The following is a 27,886-nucleotide window of genomic DNA, read 5'->3' as shown; positions in this document are numbered from 1 at the left end:
GTCATTAAAGGAATTTTTCGAGCAAAGGGAAGTTCTACACTGCAGCTCACCAGAGAAAGTGAATAAAAAAATTTCAGGTAATATTTGAATTGGACTTACCTATTACATCACCTTGTTCATGAATCATCATTCCTAGATCTTTGAAAATTTCATTGATGTCCATAATATCAGCCTGCAAAATTAAATCATTAATGTACATCACACATTTAAGCATCTATGTGCATTATTTAGATAGAAATAGTGTTCTTTCTCCTCCAGGATGTGCATCCATGACTCCTTATACTACAGGATGAAAAAAAAAACCTTAATGTGCTTATTTTAAAAGCTTTTCTCGTACTTCAAGACTGAGTTTATGAAGCCCTTTCAAAAAAGTCCATTTAAAAATGAACATGATGAACAATACATTGAGAAGATGTGTGACAAGAGGTATAATTTTGCTACATTTATGTTCACTGTTTAAAATAGTTCTATATTATGACCATATTGGAAAAAAGATATATCGTATATATCTTTTCTTGCAATCACATAAGCATTCTTATTCCACAGCAGAACCACTGAAGTTAAACACAGTATATCAAAACATGGCTTTCATACAGTAGATTTCAAGTGTACATTTCACATCCTAAGGTAATATTTGCAGTTTTGAAGGAAAAAACCACACCCACAGACAAATCCAAATACTCAAGATTCATGCCACCAATCAATGCTCATGCTCCTTTAAAAATGCTATTTCTTTGCAACATCAAAAACATGTTCTGCTGTAAAACCACTTGTACTTACTTCAAGCTGCCTAATGGAAGATTCCCTCTCCTCAATAAGACGGAGGTCATCTTCTGTAATTTCTTCATCTTGCACTTGTGCTTGTGGCTGACTATCACACAAAAAAAACCAAAACCAAAACCCATGCAGAATTGAACAAACACAATGAGAAATTATTCAGAAGGATAAAACTACAGTTAAATACATAGCACATTTTACATTATCAGTCAATAAAATGTCTGGTTTTACCCTTGTCTGTGCCTGGCTAACAGAAATGGTATAACCATCACAGCTGTGGTGTAGCAGAGCTGCTGGAGCAGTGCTGCACAGAGCAGGGGACTGACTGGAAATTCTAAGTATGAATACAAGGTCAAAGTTCCTTCTGAATTATCAACTGCAGAGTTTACATCTATCTGAGCAACAAAAAAGAATCTGAGACTAAGAAACAGTTCTTGAAGAATATGAAAGTAATGGGAGTTCCCAGTAAACACTGGGGCCTTATCACAAAAGTTTTACTTTATTCAATTTGGAGTCTTGTTCCCTAAGTTTGGGTCCCAGAAAACCCAAATGCAGCTCAGGGGAGCTTAAGGACCTGTCTGCAGCTGAAGAATCAGGAAAAAGGAGGGACATTATGTGAACTGCTTTTTCTCCCCATGTATGCCATCAAAGTATCTTCTTTAGGCTAAACACCAAAAAAATCATGGCCAGCTTGCTTCCCTGCAGGCCATTCATTATTCTGAGCTAGGATAAGGCATATTAAGTGATTCAACCTACCTGTCCCAAGAGACAAGTGTTCCTTCTTTGTAGTTATCTTCTGGAGCCCCACCCTACATGATCAGTGTTTAAAAATATAAATAAAACATTATACCCCTGAAAAGAGCACTGGCAGCATTTCTATAAGGAGTCAATACTGGGAGGTTTCTGGTAAGTCAAACTGAAACATGATTCAACACGTTCTCTCTGATTTTGCTTTATGCATGCATAAGGCTGAAATATGAGCAAAAGCATTCAGCTCAGTAACTGCCTGCTACAAGTACAGAATGTGTATTGGCACAGAGTGAAAAGGCAAAATTGATATACTGACAAGGAAAATCTGAAGCTATTCAGCACTTCTCCACCTTAATACTCCGCTGAAATCTGGCAATTCATTCTTCCCCAAAGGAAAAAATCTGTTGATATGTACAGGTAGAGCAAAAGCATCACAAAATCTACTAGAAGCTTTTGCAAGATTACAGCATGAAACAGGGGCAGTTCATTCCTTTTTGTGACAAAGGAAAGGAAAAAGTAACAGTTGTCCAGGGAGGTTATTACAACTTAATGCATCCTTTATTATAAAATCATATAGCACATGTTCTGCAGCATGTAGACTCAGCTATAAGCTAAGTGGCACTGTGGAGGCAAATCTGTTCTGTGGAGACACAGAACACCACTAACATCAATGTAAAGAATATAGTGGCACATTTTCTGATACTTACAGACACCCTTGAGCTGGCTCTTACTCTGGCTACAAAGTCTTTTTCCTTCTCAGCAGCTTGCCTTTGGAGTCTTTGGAAATTTGTTAGTGCTGTGGTAAACTCTCCCACAAGACGGTCTTTCTGTATTTTTCTTTGACGCTGTAGGAGAAAAAGTTTTACCAAGTCAAATGAGCTCAGGCTTTTCAAGGCTTTACTATTTCCAGTCTGCTAAATACCAAGGCATATATATTCCTTTTTCTTCTGAATTGGTGTAAGGGAAGGCTGTCAACAAAACCATTTGCAATTTCATGGACAAGCCTTCTTTCCTTCTAGGATAACATAACCACACAAATTAAGGCATTTAAAGAAGAAATCAATGTATTTATTTTCATTTAACATCTGGAAATGAGCAGTGATAAGAAAGCTTCTACTTTCCTTATTATCCATTGATTGTAAAATGTTCTGCTTTGTTGTGAAATAATTTGACACCAGGAATGCTAAAATATGCAGAGGTGACTGAATATAGAGGGGAGGAAGGGTGCAGAAAAGTGCAGAGCACTTAATATGTATTTTACATAAATGCTGGAAATACATATTGAACTGAATCCAGCAGTGGGTTCACATACTCCCTTAAATCCTTTAAAACAGATCCAGAAATACTTGTTCTATCCTCTCAGGTTTGTTTTTTTTTTCAAGATGTAGTGAGGGGAAGGGGAATATTGGGCACTCAGGAGAGCCTCCACCGTATTTTCCTAAAAATATATGCATTCATCAACCCTTACAATTTTCTGAAAGGTTGTCATTTGCCATTCATGAATATGTTATTTATGCATTTCATTAAGAAATAGCTTTGATAAAAGGGTAAAATTAACCTGTAAAACATTTCACTGTGAACTTTTCAACTCCAGATAAGCAAACAGAAAAAAACCCAACAAACTAAAGATACTTTGGCTGAACTAGAGATTATATACCAAGATCAAGTTCTAACACTGCTGTTAGAAGTTTACAGCTTGACAGGATGAGCACACATGGATCATGGCCTGCCATTTGAACTCCATGTTTCAAGACCATTCACTTTTCCAAAGGCTCCTTACTAACTACCCGCAGACCAGGCTAGTTGTTTAAGTGACAATAACCTGAATCCATGTTTTCTAGGATCCTGTTGTTCTTCCCTTATTTAAGTGACAGATTTTGCTAGGATTAGAAACCACAGGAGGGCAGACAGGAGTATGCTAACCACAACAGCCACTTCACATGCTTCTGACTGAAAGATTTTACACACACTTCAGAAAGAAGATTGATTTAGTAACAGCTCCTGTCTAGTCCTCTTGAGAAAGGAAAAGCCTGTGACAAGACATAGCATATGCTGATCTGAATGATGCAGAACAGACATACTGTGATAATCAAATTATTCAGACAGTGAGTGAACAGTGTTTAGGCACACAATTCCTTGACTCTGGAAGCAGTCAGAGTGCTGGCAGAGTCAGATACAGCATCACTACAATGGATTACAAAGTGTCCAGCTACCTGAAAAATCAGAAAGGCACAAAACATTGCCTTGATTCCCACTACTTCTGTCACACTACTTCATTCCTGATACATAACAACAAGTTTGGGACAAGTCTGGACAGCAACAAAATATTCTTACATTTTAGTGTATTCCCGCATTGTGCAAATGTGTTGACTAAATAACTAAACAGTGCTTTGAAAATAGGAATAAAGAAATGAAGTGGCTCAAATACTTTACATGAGCCAACATAGTCAAACAAGCCATGCTTTTTGGTTTTATACCTGTTCACTCGTTGCAGGCAAAGATCCAAACTCTTTAATGTATTTGTCAGTTTCTTTGGCAAGTTGGTTGGTGTATTGCTGCTTCTGTTGCCTAAAACCAAATGCAAATTTTTGTTAGAGACCATCAGGTTACTTTGCTGAATTTCACTGATTCTCAAAAAAACCATCAGTACTAAAAGCTTCTCTGAAGCCCACAAGGCCATCTTTATTCTGTTGTTTGCTGTAAAGGCATGAAATCATGGATTCCAGGCAAGACAGGTGTTGAAGAAGGTGTATTCTGCAGTGTGACAACATAATTAATAATTACTCACTTTTTTTTTGCCCTTAGGTTTCCTCTATTTTATTCATGTGCAGTAATACAATTGTAGTCATTATGAATACATAAATATACTTCCGATTTTATCACACAATCCTTTACCAATATTCACTTTTATTTTGTTCTGAAGCAACTCAAATTCTTTACCTGCTTTGATATCTTCCCCATCCAGTCTATATAAAAAGGTTTTATCTGGAAAGCCATTATCAAGCCATCTGCATCAATATTTAAAATAATCAAATAACTCTTGGAAAGGCCAAATATTCAGACAAGTGAAAGACCAATAAAAACTCAAGCAAGTTTACATATATATATAAATTATTCCAATAAGGGTCTGAAGCACGTCCTTAACAACAGTTTCTGCGCTGTTTAGGTGTGAATTTATGCTTAGATCTTGTTGGGTTATTGCATCAACTGTGTATGTATGTTGCTCTTCACCTATTCTCAGTCTCCAGTAGAATATCCCCTGTGGATTGTACCTGGCTAATGTTATGGGCCCTAAACTTGGGCTGTTATGAAGAAATTTGGCCATTCACCAAAATGAACATCACAACTTCGGTCCAACACACACCTCCTCCTACTAGTCAATGGCCACAGCAAAGCATGAAACACACAAAAAATGCCAGGATGAGCACACGTTGCTTACATGCATTTGTGATGCTGAGATTAATGTTGTAAAGAAGTTTAATGAAAGCATCATACTGGTTCATTAGACCATGCAGAAAAGCAGAGAGCAGCTGCAGTCTCTCCTAGAGGCATGTTAGAGAAAGTCCACCTTTAGGTGACTGAACTCCAGCAGAGCATCTGCCTTGGAGTCTGATTTCACTTCTGCTATGTTACTATTTATGTTAGGTATTTATTCTATAATGTCACCCCTTACTGTAGCTTTCATCACTAAAAATGATATTCCCCTTCCTCTCCCAGTATTTCACCTCACAAAAAGCCCATCCCAATATATTCATTACATTGTGACACTTCTACAAGCAGATTGGAAGCATTGACTGGAGTGGAAGGGTGTGGTGGTATGTTTTTGAGCAGTGATACTGCTTTCTGTTTGTGCCACTTTGCTAACAAACAGCACAGGTTTTACAGATGCACTGATAATGCAGGCAATGTGCATGGGCAAATCAGCAGATTCGAGTTTACAGTCTACCCTACTTTATAAAAGCACATCTCAACATCTCAGTTTCAAATCTTTCTCTATGCTCACCTTTCTCAGGGAAATCAAGCACTGCCTAACAGAAACCCACCTCATCACCTAAGAGGAGATTGTTTACAATGCAATGAAATGAAGTGTTATGATGTGAAGTACTCACAGCTGTTGCCTCAAGTCAGGCGTGTCCTGTGGTGTTCCAAGCTGATGGAGGATTCTTTGTATTTCAGCAGCTGTTTGTGAAGAGGAAGAAAAATTTGAATGGGGCAGAAACAATTGCTATTCAGTTTAATGCATTTTTGCTTGACAATTCTAAAGCCATATAAATAAATAGACAGAAATGGATATGCAGGAGTTTTTCAACCTACTACAAAGATTCCATTTGTAAGTCCCAAAACAACTATTGAGTGATTTTTGCCATGTCAAAGACAAAACCTGAGGTTTCTTATGAAGGATAGGAATGTATTAAAATCTTTAGGTAGAAACAGGCAATTTAAAGATTAGTCAATGATTTCATTATAGTAAGTCTAAACAGGGGTTTTATTATATTTTTTAAAATAGCACCATTCTTATTCTGGTTTATTTTATATATGTCATTTTGGAAAACCATATGGAGGACTTCTATAACATCTTACACAAACATTTCAGAATCCATGCATCAATGAAGAGACGTCAATAAAGCATTCATAGGTTAACAGTACATTAAAAAGGAAAGAAAACTGGTGTGTCCAGGTTTAAATTGCAATTTTGAGAATCTTATGTTTTTAAGTCTGGGATACAAACTGCCAGTGATTTTAAACTGTATTTCATGAAACACATTAGTTTTGAATTGCAAGAAGTGACATATTGTCTGAGCCTTATTTTCAGCCTAATATATTTTACTGACTTATGAGAAAGCAAGGAGAAAAATGGACAGAAACTTAAAGGATAGGTAATTTTTCACACTGCAAAATTTAAAGTTTCCCTGTATTTCTGTGCCCCCCACCCCCAGCAGACTGGTTACCACACAGACAGATATGGTACAATATTATGTGGGATCCTCACTTCCTTAGCTCACTATTTTTTTTTCCCTAAGCACAGTTAAAAATGCAGTAAGTGACAACCCTACACAAGGAAGAAAAACATTAAAAAACAGACTACTTTTCTATGCATTATAGAAGTGATCTGTAGGAAACAGAACTACAGGTAAGAAAATAAGCTGAGTTATGTTAACCAGTTAGATAAAACTGCAATTCATTAAAGCATTTTTATTAATAATATTAATTGTATCTTTGCTTCATAACAAATCTCCAGTGAATGTTGTATAGCTGATACTGGATTATCTGAACTGTTTTACAAAACATCCCAATGCTGACAACTGCTATAGCAAATACTTTGTGTGCACACCCACATAATGAGTACATGAAAACAGTAAAGTTAGATTTACATGAGGTACAAAAAATCAAATACTTCAGGCAAGTGTTTTTGAGATAACTAAATGGCATAAACTACTAACAGAAAATTTCTGTGTGGAATAGCACTGTCAGATGGGTTTCATGCAGCTTGTATTTTAACTGAGCTGAAAAACAGCAAAACATGAGTTTGGCTACTAAGGAGCAGCCCTTCCCTGTCCCCTACCTGCTAGCCACGGCAGTGCCCGTCTGCCCGCACTTCTGGGCAGCTGCAGCTGCTCACAAACACTGATTAACACGAGCTCGGGGAAATTAAGCTTCTTTTTTATGGACAGTGCAATGCATTGTTTTAAAATAAGCAAAATGATAACTGGCTAGCGTTATCTTCAAGAATATGGAGTTTTAGTATCTATAAAACTGTACACTAATTATTCTGTATTTGTTCGAAGGCACTCTGCCTTCTGACTGCAGAGCCGAGGAGCTCGGTTACTCGTATGTACTTTGAAAATGGAAAGTAAAAAGAAAACCAAAACAGACAGAAATAAGTCTCGGTGTGTCCTAGCCCCACCTAGAGGTGCATTATTTAACTGCAAGTGAAGAAAATACAGGTTTGTGTTTTAAATAAGAATTCCCCGAAACATGGCCTATACTTAAAATATTTGCATTCCAAGCTAACTGCATATTTATCCGACTTCTAAAGCTGAGCAAAAGTAGATAATTGAGAGAAAATTAAAAGGTAGTACTGCAAAATTGGTCAGATGTACAATTCCAAAGGCAGAGTTCATGGCAGTTCAAGTCTTGTGATTCAAAAATTTAGCATAAAATTCAAACACATTTTATCATGAAGTCTGTAAGTATGCATAAAAATAGTAAATTTCTATTAGGACTTCAAATCACAAGGGGAAAAGTTTGAGAAAAAAAACCTGAAGGACTGAAATAATATCATTTCTAAGGACTGAAGTAATATCATTTTCTATGCTTCCTATAATTCAGTATTTTCCACCTTAACCTTTCCCAATAATGGGTATTACTGAAAAAAAATTATTGTTTATATGAAGTATAGCAAAAAATATTTACATAAGAAAATGAAAATGCTTATTTGAGCAAATAAATAGAAAAAAAGACAGAGCAGAAAAAGTAAATTTTGGCCAATAGCCTTCAGCAGCACTCTGGAAGATGCTTCATAAAAAAGCCAAAAACAAGTTAGTAGGGCCAGCATAACAAAGGAAGTGGAGAAGCTGACTTTCCTGAAATCTTGATTTACAGTGTATGCCTACAGGTTGATGAGTTAAAGAAATCCAGTCTTTGTACTCCTTTGTATTAATATAAATATGCTGGCATGTATACAGACTAAAAATACATTTTTATAGTCTTCTAACTCTTTTGGTTTGGCTTGTTTTTACTGATTTCTCACTGTAGCTACTTCTCATTCAAATATTTGATCTAATATTATAGATATAATCACAAAGCCACCTAAAATATAGACGTTAGGTTTATAGTGATAGTTTCATGAACAAAAATTTTCAACAGGATTAAAGATATTACCATGGGGATCACAGAGGGAAAGGGTCTACTTCCCTCACATGCACACACAGGTCTCACAGAATCTGATTAAAAACAAGACCTAGCTTTGCAACTCCTTAGATCACAGGACAATATCCCTTCCTTTCCTCAAGGGAAAAGCAGGTAGCCTTAGCATCTCCTACTAAAGGTTAGACTGCAGAAATACCTCTGCTTGCTCCTTCCATGGCTCCATGTGTGAAACAAGCAGGGAGAAGAACCAAGCAGGCAATTGAGAGCAAAACTGCTGAAAAACTGTGATTACTCTTTGGAAAACAGAAGTACCTAAATTCCTGATTTCACTGCTGATGGTTGTATTTATAAGGGTACTGCCTCCTTTCTTAATTTAGCCAGCATTTCAGGCCTGTGTAGGGAGTTCAGGCTGGCAGATCACAGCACACAGCATCTGCTCTGGTGCCCTCAGTCCATCAGTAACACTCAAGTGTCCCAGAGAGCCAAAGGCTTAGGCCTAGCTCACATAGCCATAGCACTGCACTGCAAACATACTGGTAACAGTCAGGGACCCAAGATCACAGCACAGCTTTGACAAGTTCCTAGGCTCGTTATGGTTTTCCCTTCCCCAGTTTCCCAATTCTTCAAACATCCCAACGAGTTCCAAAAGACAGGAATAACCTAAGGTCCCTCCTGTCCTGGACGTTACCAATCCTGCCACAGAGACTGACTGGATCTTGTGCATGATTTGAATTCATTTCAGTGCAAAGTCAGACACTGGCTCACGTGAGCACTTAGGCTCCTTGGCATGCATAGGTGGCTGCTGGACTTTGCTCAGGGCACACACCACGTGTGCATGCAGGCGTTCTTTACCAAAGTCACCGGCGCATGGCAACAGCCTGCAAACTCCTGCAGCCACTTCACACTGCACATCAGGGGAGATGTTTGCATAGAATGGAAATCAACAGCTCTGGCAGGGCTCACACTGCACTGGCAGGAACAGCACCTTGCCAGCTGTGGGCTGGCAAATAAGAAAGCAAGTCCACTTTGGAAACTGAGCAGAGCAGGAAGCACAGTATATGACAGCATGCAAGCAAAATGCATTTTTTCCCAAGAAACTGCTGTCTTGCATGCAAAGGAATCCCATTTTTTCACCTGAAAATTAGTCATGTCTTAGAAAGAAGCAGTACCATAACATTAAGAAGACTTTCCATTTGTCTTTGCAGTATTCCTGATCTAGATGTCACAATACACAACTATTAGCTGATAAAAGCTACTCAGCTTCTCTAAGGCTGATCACATGCTCAGAAACAGGTCAGACATGGTTAATGATGAGCCAGAGAAACAAGTAAGACCTAACCTGAATTCCTACAGAGAAAATTATTCAAGAGTCAGCTCATGTTTATTTTTACTAAGCCAAACAGTGGTTCAATTTCTAGTCAGTGGAAGGCTCTTCCTCTAGTTAAGGAGAACATAAAAAGGAAAGTAATAGTCTGATATAAAAGATCTCCTTTTCTCTACAAGAGTCATGGAAGTAGAGATAGTTGGAGTGGAAATATTTACAATGTTTAACAGGTAGGAGTACTTGAGAAACATGTTCCTGACTGATCTGTAATACATACATTTTTTTCATCAATAAAACCATGTTTCACATACTGGATCACACAACTACCCTTGCTTTAGGCTGGCAAGCAAAGAAGAAAACTTCCTTGTATCAGTAATCACTGTACAAGGTGTAACACCACAGCATTGCTGCAGTAGAAAAGGCAAAAAAAATCCCCACCCAAATCCTTCAGTAAAATCCTAATGTTTGAAAGGTAATGGATCAACTAAGAGAATGGAAATGAAGAACAGAGTGGAGGTCACCTACCTTCTCTGGCAGAGCTGAGAAGTGTCCAAGACTGTTACTGATGTTCAACTACAGCATTAGATAAAGGACACTGAGGATGGTCTTACTTTGCAATGTTTACCAGCAACTCCAGCTACAGGAGAGAAGCTTTCTCAAGCTACCCACAATCAGCTATCTTCCTACCTTAAACTCTGTTCTACTTTACATTTAGAAAACCAAACTTTAAAACCCCAAGTGACCATGACCAAGCTTGTTGCAGCTTTATAAATTGGAGAATGACATGTATCAACAACATAATCCTGAGAGTTCTAAAAAATATACCTCAATATAGAAGCACGAAACTGAGGGCAAATATGTTTAATTAGTGCTGCTTATTACCCCACTGCAGTAACTTCACTTCTTACTTGGATCACACAAAACTGCATTATAGCCATCCAGCAGCTGTTTTTTCCTTCAGCTTCCTTCAGCCAGATCCACCACACTGCCCAGTTTCATAAAGCTATGGTCTAATACTTCCACAGGAAAATGTGGCACTCACTGGGTGTGCATGGAAGAAATACCAACAGCAGCACAAGCAACAAACACTGAGGCACTGCAGAGGACAAGAACCAGACAAGCAGGAAGAACAAGAACAATGAAACCTGCCTTACAAAACAGCAAGGACTGGGACCTCACAGGAAGAAAAAGCAGAACAGCTCCTCCTGAATGTTAATTGTAATGGTCCCACCTATGTCACCATCCTATACTTAAAAAGTGACAGACAGGGTTTTAGTAACTGTCTGAGGTTCACAGGGCTAAAACAACAGATATTTAAAGACATTGCTTTTCACTCATTTTCCTTATTCCTAAGCCCAAGGAGAATAAACAGAATCAGCAAAGTGTTCCTTTGTGTACACCTAATGCAACATTTGATAATGTTGCATTTGCTCCATGTGAGCTTTATGCTCCAACTAAGTCTTCATAAGGCAAATAAGCAGTGACTGCAGCACCAGCACAGTCACCTTGCAGAAATGCCTTGTCAAATACCTCACACGCGCTGCGACCGGCTGGGTAACTATGAAGAAATCTCCTACTTCTTTCCAGCTGAGCAAGTGAGTCAACAAACAGCACATCCATTTACAGATTAATTTGTGTGGAATCTAATAAACTTCAGAGTCCCTTCAGAGCAGGTTGTTGGAACAAAAGAATTATTTGTTAAAATTACACCAGTTCAAACTGCTTTTGCCTGGGGACAGCAAACTTCCTCAATTTATTCAAATCCAACTTGAGGTGTTTTCTTTCTGCACTTCAGCTGAGGGTACTTGACTAAAGATGAAGAGATGCTGCAGAAAACATTCCTAGATCAAGGAAAATTGAGACACATTTTACAAGGGCACCTAGTGGTTGGACAAGGAAGATTGGCTTCAGTCTGAAAGAGAACAGGTTTAGGAAAAAAACTCTCTACTGTGAGGGTGATGAGGCACTGGAGGAGGTTGCCCAGAGAAGCTATGGATGCACCATCTCTGGAAACCTTCACAATCAGGCTGAATGGGGCTTTGAGCAATATGATATAGTGTGTAGCATCCCTGCACATGGCTGGGAGTTGAAACTAGATGATCTATAAGGTCCCTTCCAACACAAACCTTTATATGACTCAGTGATTCTGACTTAGGTGCAATATCTTCATGAGATGTAAGTGTTCTGTGTAAGACCCCCTTTAAAGCTATTAATCCAGTTCACTCCCTCAAATTTTACATAAATGCCACAGTGCTGTATTGCTAGCCCTACTTTAAACAAGAGTGACAGTTTCTCAAAGGAATCAAATCCAGGACACCAGTCAAAAGAGACCAGTATACACCAAAAAGCATCCCCAGGAATTCACCTAATTGAAATCAAATATCCAAAAACTTCAGTAATTTGGTTTAAGGTTTAATTTGCTTTATTCTGTCTAACTCAGTATGTAATACTGATTATTCTAAAACAAGAGAGTGCATCAGCACAGAAAAACAGTAAATGATGCATGTGTGGGAAGGAGAAAATAAAATGAGGATAGGCCTAAAGATTGTCCCCTGAGATCTAAGGACCAAAGACTTAGTAGGCTTGGACTAGTGGGAAAACATCCAGTCTTGTAACCTTTTCTTCATATTTTGTTACAACTTCTGGCATTTCTAAATAGAATCATGCCCCAGAGCAACCAGGAACACCAGCAACAATGCCTGAAGTTCAGGATCTGCCCTCATTTTTTTCAGTGCTGTTGTAATTATTTCATTCTAGTGTACTCCCATCTGTAATGGTCTTTCAAGGACAGACTGAAGCGGGGGGATTGAAGTATTGGCTGTTCTTCTAATGTGGGTGTAGAACACACTAAACACACATTGCTAAAGTGCACAATTACTGATCATGCAATCTATTACAGCTCAGCCGAGGTGAAGTCATTAAATCGATCCCTTTATATTCTTATCCTAAAGTATTCCTGGTAACTTCCTGAAACCCAGAAGTTTGAGCATTTCTCTAGAGAATACCAGTAGCTTATTAAATGCTGAAAATGAAGCATAGTTCCGCAGTAAACAGTAACTGCACAAACACCATAACCCAACCCACTTCCATGAAGGAAGTCTGGTTTTTAAGAGGCCAGGTCATTACTGCAGCCACCTCAGGAGCTGACATGGAAAGAGACACAATACACCACAGACCAGTCAACACAAGCAAGTGGCTGCTACTGCAGGGTCACTCACAATCAATCACTGACCTGGGTTTCTTCTAAGCCCTGACAGGTGTCCAGCCCAGCACAGTAGCTTTATAGCAGATTTGATACAGGGCTCTCTGTATCATCAAGCTGCTATGCATTCTCCTGTCCATAAGGAGATAAATCCAACAAAACTGAGCCGCAACAGACATTTTAAGTACCTTAGAGGGATCTGAAATACAATTCTCTAGAGACAGGAAGAAGCATGAGGACTCTGGCCACATCCCTTCTCCTCTGCTGCAAGTGCAGGCTGTTTTGAAAAAGTTATCTTGCCAAGGTGAGTCCATTTATACTTGTTCCATCAACAAAAGCAATAGTTGCAGTAAAATTGTGGATGTCTTCACTGTCCAGCTCGCTCCTTTATAATTGTAATGCAATACAGTGACAGTCAAGGAAAAACTCTCCCTTTTCTGCATATATTGACACAAACTGTGCTGGGGCATACATGGAAGACTCATTTTTTCAATCTATTCTGGTGCTAGCATAAATAAATCCCTGCCCCTCCTGTGTAATGTCAGCCAAGTAAGACAAAGACAAGACGGAACACAAAAATATTGAAAAAACTTCCCAGATTCAGAGACAAATCTGTGAGGCATGCTTTCATAAATGTATATGCTATTTTACATAGAAAAAAAACCTTTAAGAACTGCATGGAAATGATTCAGGTTGAAGATTTCTATTTTGAGAAATAATTTATTTCTACAAGAACTATGAGCTTCATAACTTCACCTCATTGCAAAGACAAGCATTTAGAAAGACTCAAATTAGCTAACTTTCTCCGCAATTCCTCAGCCTTGGAAGAAGTCCACAAAATGAAATGTGTAAGGATATAATGGTTCTTAAAATCCCTAAATAACCAGCCTTTTCCAGGTTTTATAGAAACTTCACTCTCTATCCAAGAAACCTTCTGGACAACAGCAACAATAATAATATAAAAATTGTTTCAGCTGGTATGTTCCCACAAAGTTTAATCTGGTTAACTGCAGCTAATTGGAAATTTCTGACAATACCACTTTTAGAAGCCTCAACAAGCTCTACTGGGAGGCTGTTTTCTTTAGAACCACACCTGTACAAAACCACACTTTTTATATATAGACAAAACAGAATTTTCTTTTCATACAGGCTGTGATTTCAACACCTCAGTGATCTCATTTACTTTTCATGTGCCCATCTGTGTTCTTCTATAGCCAAGAGTAATCACGCAAACCTGCTGGTGTTTCAGACATAGTGACAGATACAGATTTTCGTCAATGTTTTTAGCAGAACATTTTAACTACCTACTAGGCTTAAACCACAACATAAAGGCATCCATTGAAAGTGTTAATATTTTTCAGGGTTTAATCTACATTTATTATTTTCTACAGTCAGCTAAAGTTACAGGCGAAGTCATATGATTGATCAAATTTAACTCCCATCTTAACGACATTCAGTGAGAATAGTAGCTTATACAAAACTTGAGATGCAAGAGAAATTGAATCAAATTGTTGTCACAGGACAGGTATCACATGGCAGAGGGATCTCTGCTGGTTTAAGCTGACCTTCCAGGAATGTGCTCTATATGAATTGATACTTGTGCTGCAGCAAAGGACATCAGCAGAAAGCAGAAGTCCCTATGAGAAAGTATCTCTCAAAGTCAGCCAGACCGCCTCCAACCATATGTGGATTGCGGCTACTGAAATTTATTTGTTTTTATTTTATTTTTATTACCTTGCAGCATGCAGAGAATGTGTTTGTTGAGCTGGGCTGATCTCCAGTGTGAATGAACAAGTCAAATACTTTATTTGTGACCTACCATGCCAATACTGAGCAAGGCTAGATTATGCCATTCTTACTGGCATCTCAACCAATTCTGTACAAAATGCTGACACTACCTGGAGGAGTTGGGGAGTGAAGGAAGGGTTTGGTAGGGAAGGAGTATGAATCCATTACTACAGTTAATGTAGGTTCTTAGGTTCTCTAGCTTGATTAGTGTTTGCAAACAAAAAAAAAAAAAAAAAATAAGTACTTTAAAAGAAGTGTTTTAAAACCCAAAGATGGAGTATATTTTACCAATATCAGGCTTTGTTCTGTGTTTCCAAGCAAAAGACAGCATTCTAAACTGCTTATAAATGGGCAGCTCCAAAGCCCAGCTCAAGATGCCAGTGGAGACTTGATAGTTAGAAATCTAGCCTGCACCATTCTTGCTTTTCATCAGGGACTGCTCCAAGTAACATATTTGGTAGCTACAAATAAAATATTAACTACAAAGCAAAACAAAGGCATACTAGCCTGCTTCCTCAGTGCCCCACACATGGCAGAGTTACTGTATGTGGGGGGAGGAAAAAGCATGGCTGGCTACTTCTTGCAGCGTTCCCGTCAGAGACATGAGTCAAATCTTTCCAGCTGAGCAGAAGAGTCACCTACTCCTCCAACTCCTCTAACTGCATCCTTCCTACATTTATAACTGTGAACTTGTTCCTGTAGAGCAATGCAACTCCCATTTTTCTCTTTCTTGGGAACATCTTTTTAAGTAAAATGCTTTCCCTCTTTTAGCCACACGAAGAGAATCAGTTCTTTAAAACAGAAAATGGTCAGATTTCAAAGAACTGCTCCCCCTCATCTTCAGTTGTGAGAAGTCTGAAAATTGCATATTTTAAAGTCTTTAAATTAGGCTTTTTGTTTGTTTCACTTAATCTATCTTCATCTGTCAACTTGTTGGAAGATCAGATTTATACAATTGTATGCCCTTCCAAAAGAGAGGGAGGGGGAAAAAAAAGAAGAAAAAAAAAAGGAAAAAAACAATCACATGTGTTCATCCTCCCAGGCCTATCCCAGTAAGTTAAATGAACATGGCTAGAAATACAGTTTTGTAAGCAAGCAGAATTTGTTTTGTTACAGAGATATATGTTTTGATAGCTCATCTTGTATCTGTGCATCACACTCATTCCTTGTCTATCCAGTTGCTGTAGACAAGAGGAAATATTTCAAGGAAATATTGAAGGGAAGCATTTAGATTTGTCTCAAGTTTATAGCACTGCCATTAAGCTGACAAATAGGTGAGAGTGCTACCTGTGAAATCCCGTTCTAGAACAACTGCTCCTTCAGTAAACTGATTAAACCACCTTGATAACAGGTTCTCTGTCTGCAAAGGCCAGACAGGTTGGAGCTTTACATCCCACATATATTCTTCCACATATTCTCTCCTCCATATTCTTGTTCTTCATATTGAGAAAGCTAGGGACAAACCTCAACCACCTTTAAACTGCACTGGACTTTTAAAGCATGAAATATAGGTCACCTAGATTTTATAAACAGATATAATATAGGCCTGAAATGAGACTTATAGTTACTTTAGACTAGGATCCAGACAGACCATCAAACCTTAACTACCAGTTGTGTTCTAGTAAGACAGAAATTTAGCAGCTATCCAAGTCTAGCTCATTATACACTTGTTTGGCTTTATAATTTGAATCTGAAGTTCCCTTAGCTGTTTGCAGATCTGCTTCTCATCACTGTTAATACAGACCTGAAACCAAACCAGTGAGACATGGCTTGCAGGCATTGCTGCCCTCACCGAGGTTCAGCACACAACACTGCAGCTAATTTGAGCACATGTGATTCAGACTCCCCAGACTTCAGAGCACTGCTCAGAGTCACATGAAAACTCTAAAACTCCAGGAGTGGGTCTAAGAGCCTCTCTCTCCCCTGCCTGAGGCCCACCACTTTCTCTGGATGTCAAGAGCAGCCTTAAGTTTTGCAACTCCAGCTTCTCAGTGCAACAGTTGTGAAAAAAGTAATAGAGAAATACCCCTCTGACTAGTTCCCTAAATCTCAGCTCAGAGATGTCACTGATAAAACATGAGTTTCAGGCTGAGCAAAGCAACTGTTCTCTAGATGTTAAGTGATGTTATACACATTTATTTCTGCAGAAATGCTGGAAAAGTGAAACAAAGCACATCCTTCTCTACGGAACAGCTGAGGGAAGTTTCTCCACACAGAATGCTCTGGGGCTGGGGATCTCAAACACAGGCACGTGTAAGAGAACTCACAGTACACACAGCAGGATATGCTGCTTCCCATTAGCTAGCTCAATTTCAATCTTCAAGGTCCTCAGAAGTACTCACCAACACCCTCTCCTCCAAAGAAACTCAAAAAGTCCAGTACAGATAGCATTTACTGCAGTAGCTGAACAAAGGTTTGTACAAGGCAGAAGCAATTTATAGCTCTTAACACACCTTCAACAAAACAATCAACGGCATGATTGCATCAACAGATAAAAAAATCTGTTCTTTAAAGTTAAAAGGCTAACCAAGATGTTACCAAACACAAGTGTATGTCCTTCCATTAACTCAAACCAAAAGAATACTATCTTGCAACTGATACAATTACTGAAGCAGTGTGTTAAACCAGCATAGAAAGGAGCTTTCCTAGCCAATCAGTAACAGTGGGCTAGACGAACTAGGAAAGCAATGAGAGTATTAATACAACATAAGCATCCTGCCCATGCATTATGAGTGAGGTACTTAACATATGTATTTTATCTTGAAACAGATCAGTTTTATTACTTGGAAGGTGAAGATGTAGTAATTCAACCTTGAAGAAATGTTAAAGATTGTTGTTCTCACCCATGCTACTTCCTATAAACTCTGGTGTATTACAAAATCTTGGCTGCACAATGTTATCTAATATAGGAAGTTCTGTATTTCCCCAACAAATTAAAGGGCCAGCTTGTAGCTCTAAGGGCGAGTTTCTTTTCGACTAATCTGTATCTCATCTCCATCTCTATAGTAGTATTCCCACCTTGCTTGCAAGAAGTGTAAACTAGTTTTGAGGTACCTCCTGAAATAGCCTGGTGATCTGAAATGAAATTCATTTCCTCTATTAATCTCACACTGAAAACCAGAGTATCTACACATCTCCATCTTCTACACCAAGAAGAATTCAAATGTGTTCACGCCTCTCACAAATGCTTAGCATCTCCAGGCAGAATTGCAAAACCAAGGCAACTGTTTAGATGGAAACCCATGCATTTATGGTTGAGATTCTTGTCTCTCCCCCTTCCTTCCTAACCAAGATGAAAACTGCAGTCTAAGAGACATGTTCAGCATCTCACTAGCACTACAGGTGCCTAAGCTTGCAGGTTTCTTCCATCTGACCTGGAAGTTCCTGCAGCTCCCACACTCCAATAGAAAGCTGCACGGGTATTACACACAGTGGGAAAAAAAGCTAGAAGAGTCCATAAGTCTTTAGAGACCTCAGTTCAGGAAACACATAGGATCCAGACCCTCATAAAAATCTATGGACTGCAAGAGTAACTCAGTGGTTGCAATTCAGTCAGAGCTACACAAGAGCAAGGGATGGAATCCAGCTGTGTCCCTGCCAGGACTAGAAAAGTCTTTGGCTGCTGCTTTTCAGAGCAATGCTCCTGTTTCTGAAGCCATGCAGCAGTGGGGCTTAGAGACATTTGGACTTGGATCTTGGCATGGCAGCAGCACCTATCTATTGCTCAGACTTTAGTCATCTATATTTCAAGATACAAAAGACAGTAGGACTGCAGATAACTCTTCTGGCACATCTCCTATCTATGCATGGGCAGCTTGCTGTTAGCATGCCTTGGGGAAGAGACAGAAGACGGAAGAGAAGGGACGGAAGGGGAAAGATGAGATTAAGGAATCAGTGAGTCCAGCACAAGACAGTTAATTATGTTCAGCAACTTTCATAATACTCCAGTTTCAATCACTGACTTTATGTTTTCATCTGACAGAAAACCCTTTTTTTACATCTTGGAGCTTCAGTGTCTGTCACAGGTGGGCAGCTGCCTCTGGAAGACCAAGTTAGAAGCCATCAGACTGAATGAGTTCACTGCGCAGATTTTAGGAAATAAAGCATGAGGACTTTTACAGAGTTGGTTTGTTAACTTTAGGTTGTGGAAATACCACCCTGAAGTACAGAAACTTTTCAATAAGGCAAAATTGCAATTTTTGTTCTTGTCTGTTGAGATCTTAAGAAATTCTTTCTGAAAGAAAAGAGAAAATGTAACTGAAAAAACAGGAAAAAACCCAGTCTGTGCCACTAATCTCCACTACAAATACCAACTTCTAGAATTTGTCTTCAAAACAAAGATCAAAATTTTAATTAAAACTAACATACTGTCCAGAATTCATTTGAAGTTTTAACATTAAAATACTCATTTCTGCATGCACTCTGCATCCTGCACAACATAAAACACATGTACCAAAAGTAACCACATGTTGTTCATGACTATTTCCCTTCTCATGTACCATATACTTTACAGAGTTTGTCAATCAAGTTGTATTTGCTTTGTATACACACACATTTAAAAAAAATGGAAAATTGTGAAAAAGGGAAAAAGGATTGACAATCCCAGCAGCCTAATTAACCTCTGACTTGAATACCCCAATTAGGTGGCTAAAAAATACTAAGTAGCATGAAACTAAACACTGCTATTTTAAAACTTGCAGAATCTTATTTACATATCTAAGACATACAAGGAACAAGGGGAACTTGCAAGGCCACAACTTCTGTCCCTGCTAAAAAATTCAAGCTTCAGTGAATACTTGATGCAATCCTTGCTCAGCAAACACCTCAACCTACCATCTTAAAGTGTCCTTTAACTGCCAGGACAAAACTGGTGAATACAGTGTGATACTATCTGTACTTGCCATGGCAGATCACTACTAACAATATACATGAAGGAAGGAATGGTCACGCTGTGTGGGGTGCCACAAACCTACCAAATGAGTAGGCAGAGTCAGAGTTAATTCCCATGAATGAATCTGAGACACTCACCCCGAGTGGGGCCACCACCATTAATAAAATTTTACACAGAACATGCACAAATGTAACTTACAGCATTGTGTGATCTTCTGGATGTTAGAAGTTATACGTTGGGCTAGTTGATTAGGATCCCCCAAACCTGGTCCGTACGACATGGCTGAGTAGATCTGCTGTCACAATCATCCACAACAGGAAAATGACAGACAGCCTCTACCTACAGAAAACAATAGTTATGTTTTGGTCATTGGTTTATAAAGGTCTTCATCTTCTTAAACAATACATGGGAGAAGATTAAAGAAAACTCCATATCCTAATATTTACCCTCCCTGAACGCACTGTACTTCAAAGACAGAGTTTATCTTTTGTCAAACTACTTATATATTTTCCCCATTGTAATCAAAGAGTGTAATTTTCATTGTATTTACCATTCCAGTAAAAAAATGATTAATCTGAAACTGCCAAATCCTCTGAAGAATTACATCCCAAACCAATTACATCGTTATTTACACACCATATATCACCCACCCCAACAATAAAATCCAGCATAAGTAACCACCGGAAAAAAAAACTTCAGAAAAAAAGGCAGCAACCAGTTTCCTCCAAACACCAATCATTTGTATCAACTTCAGTTTTAGTTTAACCCAGTGCCACCTAAGTTCTATGAATGCTAATCAGCACTTTATCCTGTTTCAGCTGCTGTATTTGTCAATATGAATTCATTTTTCAACAACTTGGGTATTCAAACACATTTTTAGGGGTGTTTTTCCATCCATACAGATAAAATTTCAGCACAAGCTCATGGGCACATATCCTAAATCAAAATTAACAAGACATAAATTACAATACCTGTGCAAATCAAAATTGGTGGTTTATCTGTTCTGCAGTGAGAATGCAGAATAATCAAGTGCAATACATACAACACAAATCCACAATTTTATCCAGGCTGTGCTTTCCTGCACATCACCTTCACAGGTTGAACATTTTAGCTTCACCACTTCCCCGCATTTCCACTATTCAACCCAAACCATGTGCCTTCCAAACAATGTCCTCTCCTTCTGTCCCATGAGCTTCTGGTTAAGAGACACCACTAAAACTCCGTTTCAGGTATAGAGAAAAAGAAAGCAAATTTACTGTGTGAAAATAAGGAAATGAAAGGACCAACTGATTTGTCAAGTATGACAGCAGCTGTACTACAATTTGCAAACCCAAGTCCTTAAAACCTTTTTTTTAAATACAAACATTTAACAGTGCTTGTTGTCCAATATTTCCTTCTACCTTGGAAATGCCTGTATTAATACAGGCAGCAATACCCTGGCTGTTTTAAAACACAACTGGTTTCACATCTCTGTCATATAAAAGGATCTCTAGCGGAGCCAAGACATGTACTGGTCTTGACATTGTACAACTCACCAAAACTTCACCAGAGATGTAATACAGAGGTCAGGCCCATCCCTGCCATCCTGCAGGTGACATCACCTGTGCTCCATGAAAAAGCTGCTGCTACCATGAAGACAAACTCTGTTTAATTTCAAAATGGCTGCTTCACTATGATCAGGCCCTACTAATGAACAACCTGACTGCAGACGAGGCCACAGGGAGTGTACTTGCACTCTTCTTCTTGCTGCACCATTGCCAGTCATGATAACTGTCTGCAGTGTCGTTTCCTTTGTCTGTACCACATGCAGATTCAAGTTATTTTGACTAAAGTCTGGAGTCAGTCAGCCAGCCAGCCTAAATCCCACTTATCTGGGCCAAGGCTGGAATTACAACCTTTGATTTTTTTTGGAAATTCCAGGCAACATCACACTGAATTTGTATTGCAAGACCAAACCCACGCAATCTTTACAGCAAATAAATGGCTCTATACCTTAGTGTATTGACTAAGTAAGGAAATCTACCAATTCAGTGAAAAATACAATAACAGGCATAAAATCCAAAGAAACCACCTAAAAACTAAATTTGAAAAAGATTTCTCAGAACTGCTGACAGGTTTTTCTAAAAGTTATTATTATTTCTAGATACCGTGGTAGCGTGCTAACTACAATGCTACTGACTAAAAAACTTTTTAGTTAAATATTACAGTTAATGTTAAAAGTTGTTTAACTTTTATGTTTAATGGTAATGTTAAAATGCCATTGCTAAGGAGAAGAGATGGCAAAAGACCAAGCTACCTTGTGTAGAACTAACTGAAACAACATTTCATTATTGGTTTTTCTTCTTTATATTGGTATTCACCTATACCTTTACAATCAAGAGATACGCACTGAATATTTCATCCAAGTCTTGACAAAAGCAGCTACTGCTTTCTTTTGTTTTGTCTTGCAAATTTCTACAGCTAACTGTAAATATCTTTAAAGAAGTTACACTCCACTACACTGACAAGCATACAGATAGTTCAATACGTAAGACAAGAATTTTTCAACTCTCTACGACAGCCAAACACAATAGATAGCAAGATGTTCAGATGACAGAGTACAAAGTCCACAAGATATAGTTCAACTTTTCATCTGCACCTGTAGATCTCTCTAATTGTTGACACAATTCTTTTTATCAACTCTCATACTTAAGAATTGAGACTTATAGCAAATTTGTAGGGTAGCCATGTAAATTCACAGCTAGTTTACTCCAGGCACATTCTTCTGCTAACAGAGCTATTCCTGAGTATTTCAATAATACAGGTTGGTGACAGTAAGTGACTGTCTGGGGAACAGACAGAAGGAGAGGTAAGAGGACAGCCATCAGCTGTCATCACCTCCCAATCTTCACCACATTTTCTCCCTCTAGTTCTCACAGTAACATGGGCCTCTGAACCTGATGAACACCCTTCTTGCACTCCCAACCCCTTCACTTGTGAGTGCTGAGTTACTCAAGCTCCTTTGAAAGCAGAGATAAGCTAAGCCCTTGGAAAGTCAACTGCTGATGACCTAGACAAGGTCAGGGTTTCAACCACCAGGAAAAAATACAAGCATGCACCAAGCACTTCATTCCATCCAGGGTGATAGGAGCATTCATTACGACACTGCATTTCCACAGAAATTACTCCTTTTCCCTTCCACAGCATTTAAGTACTCTGTTGTGATGTATTTGGTATGACTGGCTGCACAACTTACAAAACAGGGAAGTTAAAGGCCTGCTGCAGTTGCAGGAAGTACACTTTGCCTTCAGACTGGAACCGAGCTGCACTTGTGGTAGCCTTCAGTTCCTCTAAAAGTTTCAGTCAGGTGCGAGTTTCTGATTGTACATTTTATTATCTTCTGCTCAACATCACTGCCTCTGAATGGGAGTACACTGAGTGCCAATTCAGCTTTTCAAGCTACTGTAGAAATTCCAAGGAACTGAGTTGACAGGCACAAATTAAATGAAAAATCAGAACATTTTGTTAACACTAACTGAAGCAGGATCTCACTGTACATTGAGGCTTAAAGAACTCAAAGGACTGAAGATATTTTCCATAATTTCTGCATTAACTAGTTCCTAAGTCATTTGGTCACTTCATACCAAAACAAAAAATGAACCTTAGTACCAACATATCTTCTAGACAGGTGTTTATCAGGCATAAGAAAAAATCCACTTTTCCATTGACTATGAATGTAGAGACCAGAAAGTCTCCACATCTAAGCAGCTCCCCAGTGTCATTCCTGAAGCTCCATCAGGACAAAAGGAAGTGATGTGACAAGCACTGCACATGTCAGATTTCACAGCAGTCACACAAATATTTTGCAGACTCCAGTAAGCTACAGTTAATAAGCACCTAATCTATTTTGTATTTTCTCATTTAGATATTCGACGAATTCTCCTTCTCCCAGAAATCTAGCCCAGATACATTAGGATAAGAACCCTTAAGCAACAGTTTGACTGTTTAAACAATACTATAGCATTAGGACCTAGAATGTTTACATGGACACTTAACTTTCAGAAAGCAAAGAGCACACAATGCATTCCATAGAACACTTGAAAATTTAAATCTGATCTGATTTTATGCCCTTAAGTATCCAGAAATAATTCATGGGGCTTTCCTTACAGCATATTCTTTTCCTAAATAAAGGTCACAGTAACAAAGCTTCTCCTAAACAATATGTGGCTTCCTTTATGAACTACCCCTCCCAAAAATAAAAAAGGTCAAAATTCTTCAAGCAGGGTGAAAACACAGCCAAAAGTGATGAACTGCTGAAAAACTTGGGCAAAAATTTCAGCAAGTCACAATGTTTGCTACAGAAAAGATAAGGACCTCCTGCTACAGCACCTGAGGGATTCTCATAACAGACTCTTAGCAACTGAATTAAGAAGATACAGGTGAGCATTAAATCTGTCATTATTTTGCTAAGGGATGAGGGAGGTTTAATTTTTTCCTGGACTGATGTCTCTTTTTCCTTTATACTTCAATATTTAGAGACTGATATTACATTTCCCACTCTCTGCTTTTGCAGCTCCTTGTGCTGAAATCCTGGTCGACAGGCAGGCTGTAGGCCCCCATAATACAAAACCTACCGTGGAGCATAACAAATAAGCAAACAAAGTAGCAGTAAAATTAAATTCTTCTTGCCTTCTTAAAAGAAAAGTTTCCAGATTATTTTTTTATCCTCTACTTTCAGGTAGAAGTCAAACTTAAATCCATGTACAGTAGGAAAAAGCAAAGTTTATTTAAAACTGCATCAACACTAACAGAAGAGATGTCAAAAGGTACTGCCTACCTACTCTGCACAATTCCCATGTTACTGATGCTGAAACCTACCAAAACCAAGCTCGCATCATCTAACAGCTCTGTGTTTGGGGTTTTTTGAAATAATTACTAGACTCTGCCACTGGTCAGTGTTTTTAGTCATTTTTTTCTAAAAATGATTCTGTTGAACAAGATGCAATTTAAAGCAGCGACATTTAAACTGCTCAGCATGAAAAGCTAAATTACAGAAGCCTGAAATTCTACTAGGCCTAACGCATCACCAACGCTAAGCATATATGGATAAAAATTACCACCCTTACAATTGTCTGATTCATCCACACTGATATTTATGATGAACTAGGTGAAGGAAGTGCATAGCTTTCACAAGCCTAAGAGAACATATTAGTGCTTGGCAAAATGCCTTAAGCAAGAGAATTATGTTTCCTAGGAGCACACAAGGCATTTAAAAGCCTCACGATGAAGCAAGGAAAAGGAACACTGGGGACTGGAACTATGGGGAAAGAGAGGGAATGAGAAGTCTGAAAATGGACCTGATGACCATTTCAAAGTGCCCAGTTTCTTGTGCAGCTGGTTGGCAAACAATATCTCACAGGAAAAACAAGATGGATGAGAAGCCCAATATATCTGGTGTGCTGTTTGTTCTTACCCAATTCTCTGTCATGGTAGCTTGTTCACTACCAAGTGAACAGATCAAGCACACCGAGGGAGAAGCTACCTTTGCACAAAATCTGATTGCAATGCATGCCAAGTCTCTCTGAGGCCTACCAGGGTGCCATGGTCTCTTTTCTTCTCCTCTCTCAAGAGTTTCACTTCAGTGTAAGCCACCAAGAAGAGTGCTACCTCATATTCTTCAAAAGACTACAAAAGGAATCATCATGAAGCAAACACAGACACAGTTATAACAATGCCAACACTGAGCACCACTTTCTTCTAATTTTGACATATTTTAACTCTTTTTTTTTTTTGGTCCCCTTTTCCTTCTTTTCCATTAAGAGCAATTGCACAATCCCCAGGCTCCAAGCAGAAGGGCTGCACTGCCGGCAAAGCACAAGGCTGTATAATGGCCCATCAGGAGGGCTCCAATCGCCCTCCTGGCACAGCCCTCTGCCTTTGAGCGGCTCGTGGAGGGGATCACAGCACAGGAGCACATTGCTTCTGACCAAGTACCCTGAGATTTTAACACCGGTCGTTTTCAACTAAGGTGTAGTGCCCTGCGGTGCATGCAAAGCGGAGTGAAACCTTCCACTGCCTTGCTGAGTTTGAAGAAGCCTGAGTTTCCCATGCAGCGCCGAGTGATTCACCAGGAAAACAGCGATAACGCCGGGCGCCAGGCCCGGGCTCACTATTTACACCGGCCACTTTTATAATGTCCCCTCCTCCCGCCGACATGCTCACCTCGGACCTGGACCAGCAAGGGGAGCATTTCCACAAGGAGGGGGTGCCCATCCCACCCCACAGTTCCACACCAGCTGCTATAAAACACCCGCTGTAGGCCCCGACCCCCCCCCCCCCGAGAGCATCGCCAAGCCCAAAGCCCTGGTACCGTGGGTGTCACAGGGAAGGGTGCGGGGAAAGGAGCTGCTGCTGACAGGACCGGCCGCGCTCCAACACCGCGCTCCCTTCGCAGCCCCGGCCCCGCCGGCCCCGCCGCCCCCGCCTCGCCCACAGCCGCCCCGCTCGCCCCACAGCCGGGCACGGGGGCGCGGCCCCGGCTCCAGGAGGCCCTTCCCACCGCCCTCCGACAGGCTCCCCGCGCCAGACAGCCCCTTCTCGGCGGGCCGGACACCGCCCGGATCCCCCCTGCCTGCAGCGGGCGGCACCCCCAGCGCCCCAGCGGAGCTCCCGCGGCTCTTACCCGGCCCCGGCGAACCCGCTCCCAGGGGTGCGGCTGGGGGCGGTGGCGGTGCAGGGCGTGGAGGGGCGGGCAGGCCCCGGCCCGGCCCGCCCCGCCGTGACGGGGGAGGCGGGAGGAGGCGCGGCCCCGCCCGGGCGGCTGCGAGCGGGGCCGGGCGGTCCCTGAGGGGCGGCCCCGCCCGGGCCTGCGGGGGGACCCTGCTGCTGACAGGCCCCGGGGGCTGCCCAGGGGAACAGGGCCACCCCGGCAGCCGCAGCCCTATGCGACTGGAAAAAGTGAGGGTGAAGGGTGGAGAGAGTGTCTTTCAGGGTGTTGCAAGGTTGCTGTTGTATCAGGAAGCAAGGCGAAAACATGGGCAAGGATACAATATTATAGTGAAAAATACGACGTTACTTTGTTAATAGCCTGCTTTGCCCGCCCTGCCTTCCGCTTCCGTCATTTCTTCTCTAAAGGGGAATGGACAGTTCAAAGAGAGTGCGTGGTAAATTGTAGATCTCTTTAAAGGTGCCTTTGAATGCAGAGGTACACAATATACAGTTGGGATCAGGGGCAAGCGATGCCAGGAGCGGGAAAAATGAAGGATGCATTCACACGGGCTGCCGGCACCGGGCTCGGGAGGACAAGGAGGATGCGATAGCCAAGCACCCGGGCTCCTCCCGGCCCAGCTACCTGAGAAGTGACAGGCTGCCTGCACAGCATTGGAGGCATTTCTGCATCCTCCCCACTCCGTCAAAGGCACAATGACAGGGCCAGACGCTCCCCAGAGCCCCGGGGCTGAGCTGCTTCGTCTGCAGGATAGCCCCGTGCTCATTAAACAGCACAGAGCAAACAGCCCGCAGACCCGATTGCTGGGAATGCCGCCTCCTCCACATAGCCCAGCCTCACCTGAGGAAGAGCTGCAGGAACTGGGAACTGCAAGCTTAATTCTGCTTCATCACAGATCTTGGTCGTTGCTAAGATTTAGAAATAGCTGAAGCAGTAAAAAAACATACTAGGCATCCTAACCCAATAATAACAGAGAAGTCTAATAAACTGCAAACACAATGGAGTGTTAAGTTAAAGGCCTGAAATAGGCAAGACTACCCTTTACCTTACATGGCTGGCTCTTGCTGGGTCTCAAAACATGCTGAGAGACAACATAGTCTGCGAGACTTGCATGCCCATATAGAGTTCTGACGTTAATAGATGGTTGGAAGTGTCATTTTATCCCTTTCATGAATTGAAGTTACTAAGGAGAAAAGCCATTCTGATATGTCTTTTTGCTGCAGGAATGCGATATACATAGGCAATCTATTTTTACCAGGCTATTTTATTAGTGATGATTTTAGCTTTGCCACATGTGCGGGTGTTTCCCCCAAAATCCCACTAGATGGTGCACTAATGAGAGTATAATGCACATTCCTTCCAAATTAAGGGCCTGCCTAGATTATTATTTCTGTCATATAAACTCCATTGATTGACCCAGTCACTCCTGCTTTATAAAACTTCAGCAGAGATCACTGTCAGTTTTCCTCCAGAAAACAGTACATCTTTTACTTTATGATTTCAAAAATGCATTTCCCCTTAAAATGTGGCCCTTCATCAGTGAGAATACTTTTCCTGCAGGTCACCATTCGGGTACTT

The 27,886-nt window shown here is 40.3% G+C and overlaps 1 protein-coding gene across 2 annotated transcripts in view; it reads right to left on the bottom strand.

The window, feature by feature from the left end:
• Positions 1–26,339, bottom strand: part of STX7 (syntaxin 7) — a 31,069-nt gene extending 4,730 nt beyond the window's left edge. The window contains exons 1-8 of one of the 2 annotated variants that reach the window (XM_054280347.1): positions 26,264–26,339; positions 19,801–19,941; positions 5,637–5,706; positions 4,005–4,095; positions 2,235–2,372; positions 1,534–1,586; positions 781–871; positions 100–172 (exon numbers count right to left, since the gene is read on the bottom strand). In XM_054280347.1, the coding sequence (XP_054136322.1) occupies positions 100–172; positions 781–871; positions 1,534–1,586; positions 2,235–2,372; positions 4,005–4,095; positions 5,637–5,706; positions 19,801–19,882 (598 nt within the window). In that variant the 5' untranslated portion in view covers positions 19,883–19,941; positions 26,264–26,339. Of the gene's footprint in view, positions 1–99; positions 173–780; positions 872–1,533; positions 1,587–2,234; positions 2,373–4,004; positions 4,096–5,636; positions 5,707–19,800; positions 19,942–25,951; positions 25,969–26,263 lie in introns of those variants that run through there. The other variant, XM_054280348.1, reaches the window with a different exon arrangement.
• Positions 26,340–27,886: the final 1,547 nt, after the last annotated feature.

This window comes from Melozone crissalis, unplaced genomic scaffold, assembly GCF_028551555.1.
Source record: "Melozone crissalis strain CALT ecotype California unplaced genomic scaffold, PUWL_Pcris_2 ptg000027l_1, whole genome shotgun sequence".
NCBI lineage: Eukaryota > Metazoa > Chordata > Aves > Passeriformes > Passerellidae > Melozone > Melozone crissalis.
Note: the sequence above shows the minus strand (reverse complement) of the source record. Positions and strands in the feature narration are given on the sequence as shown.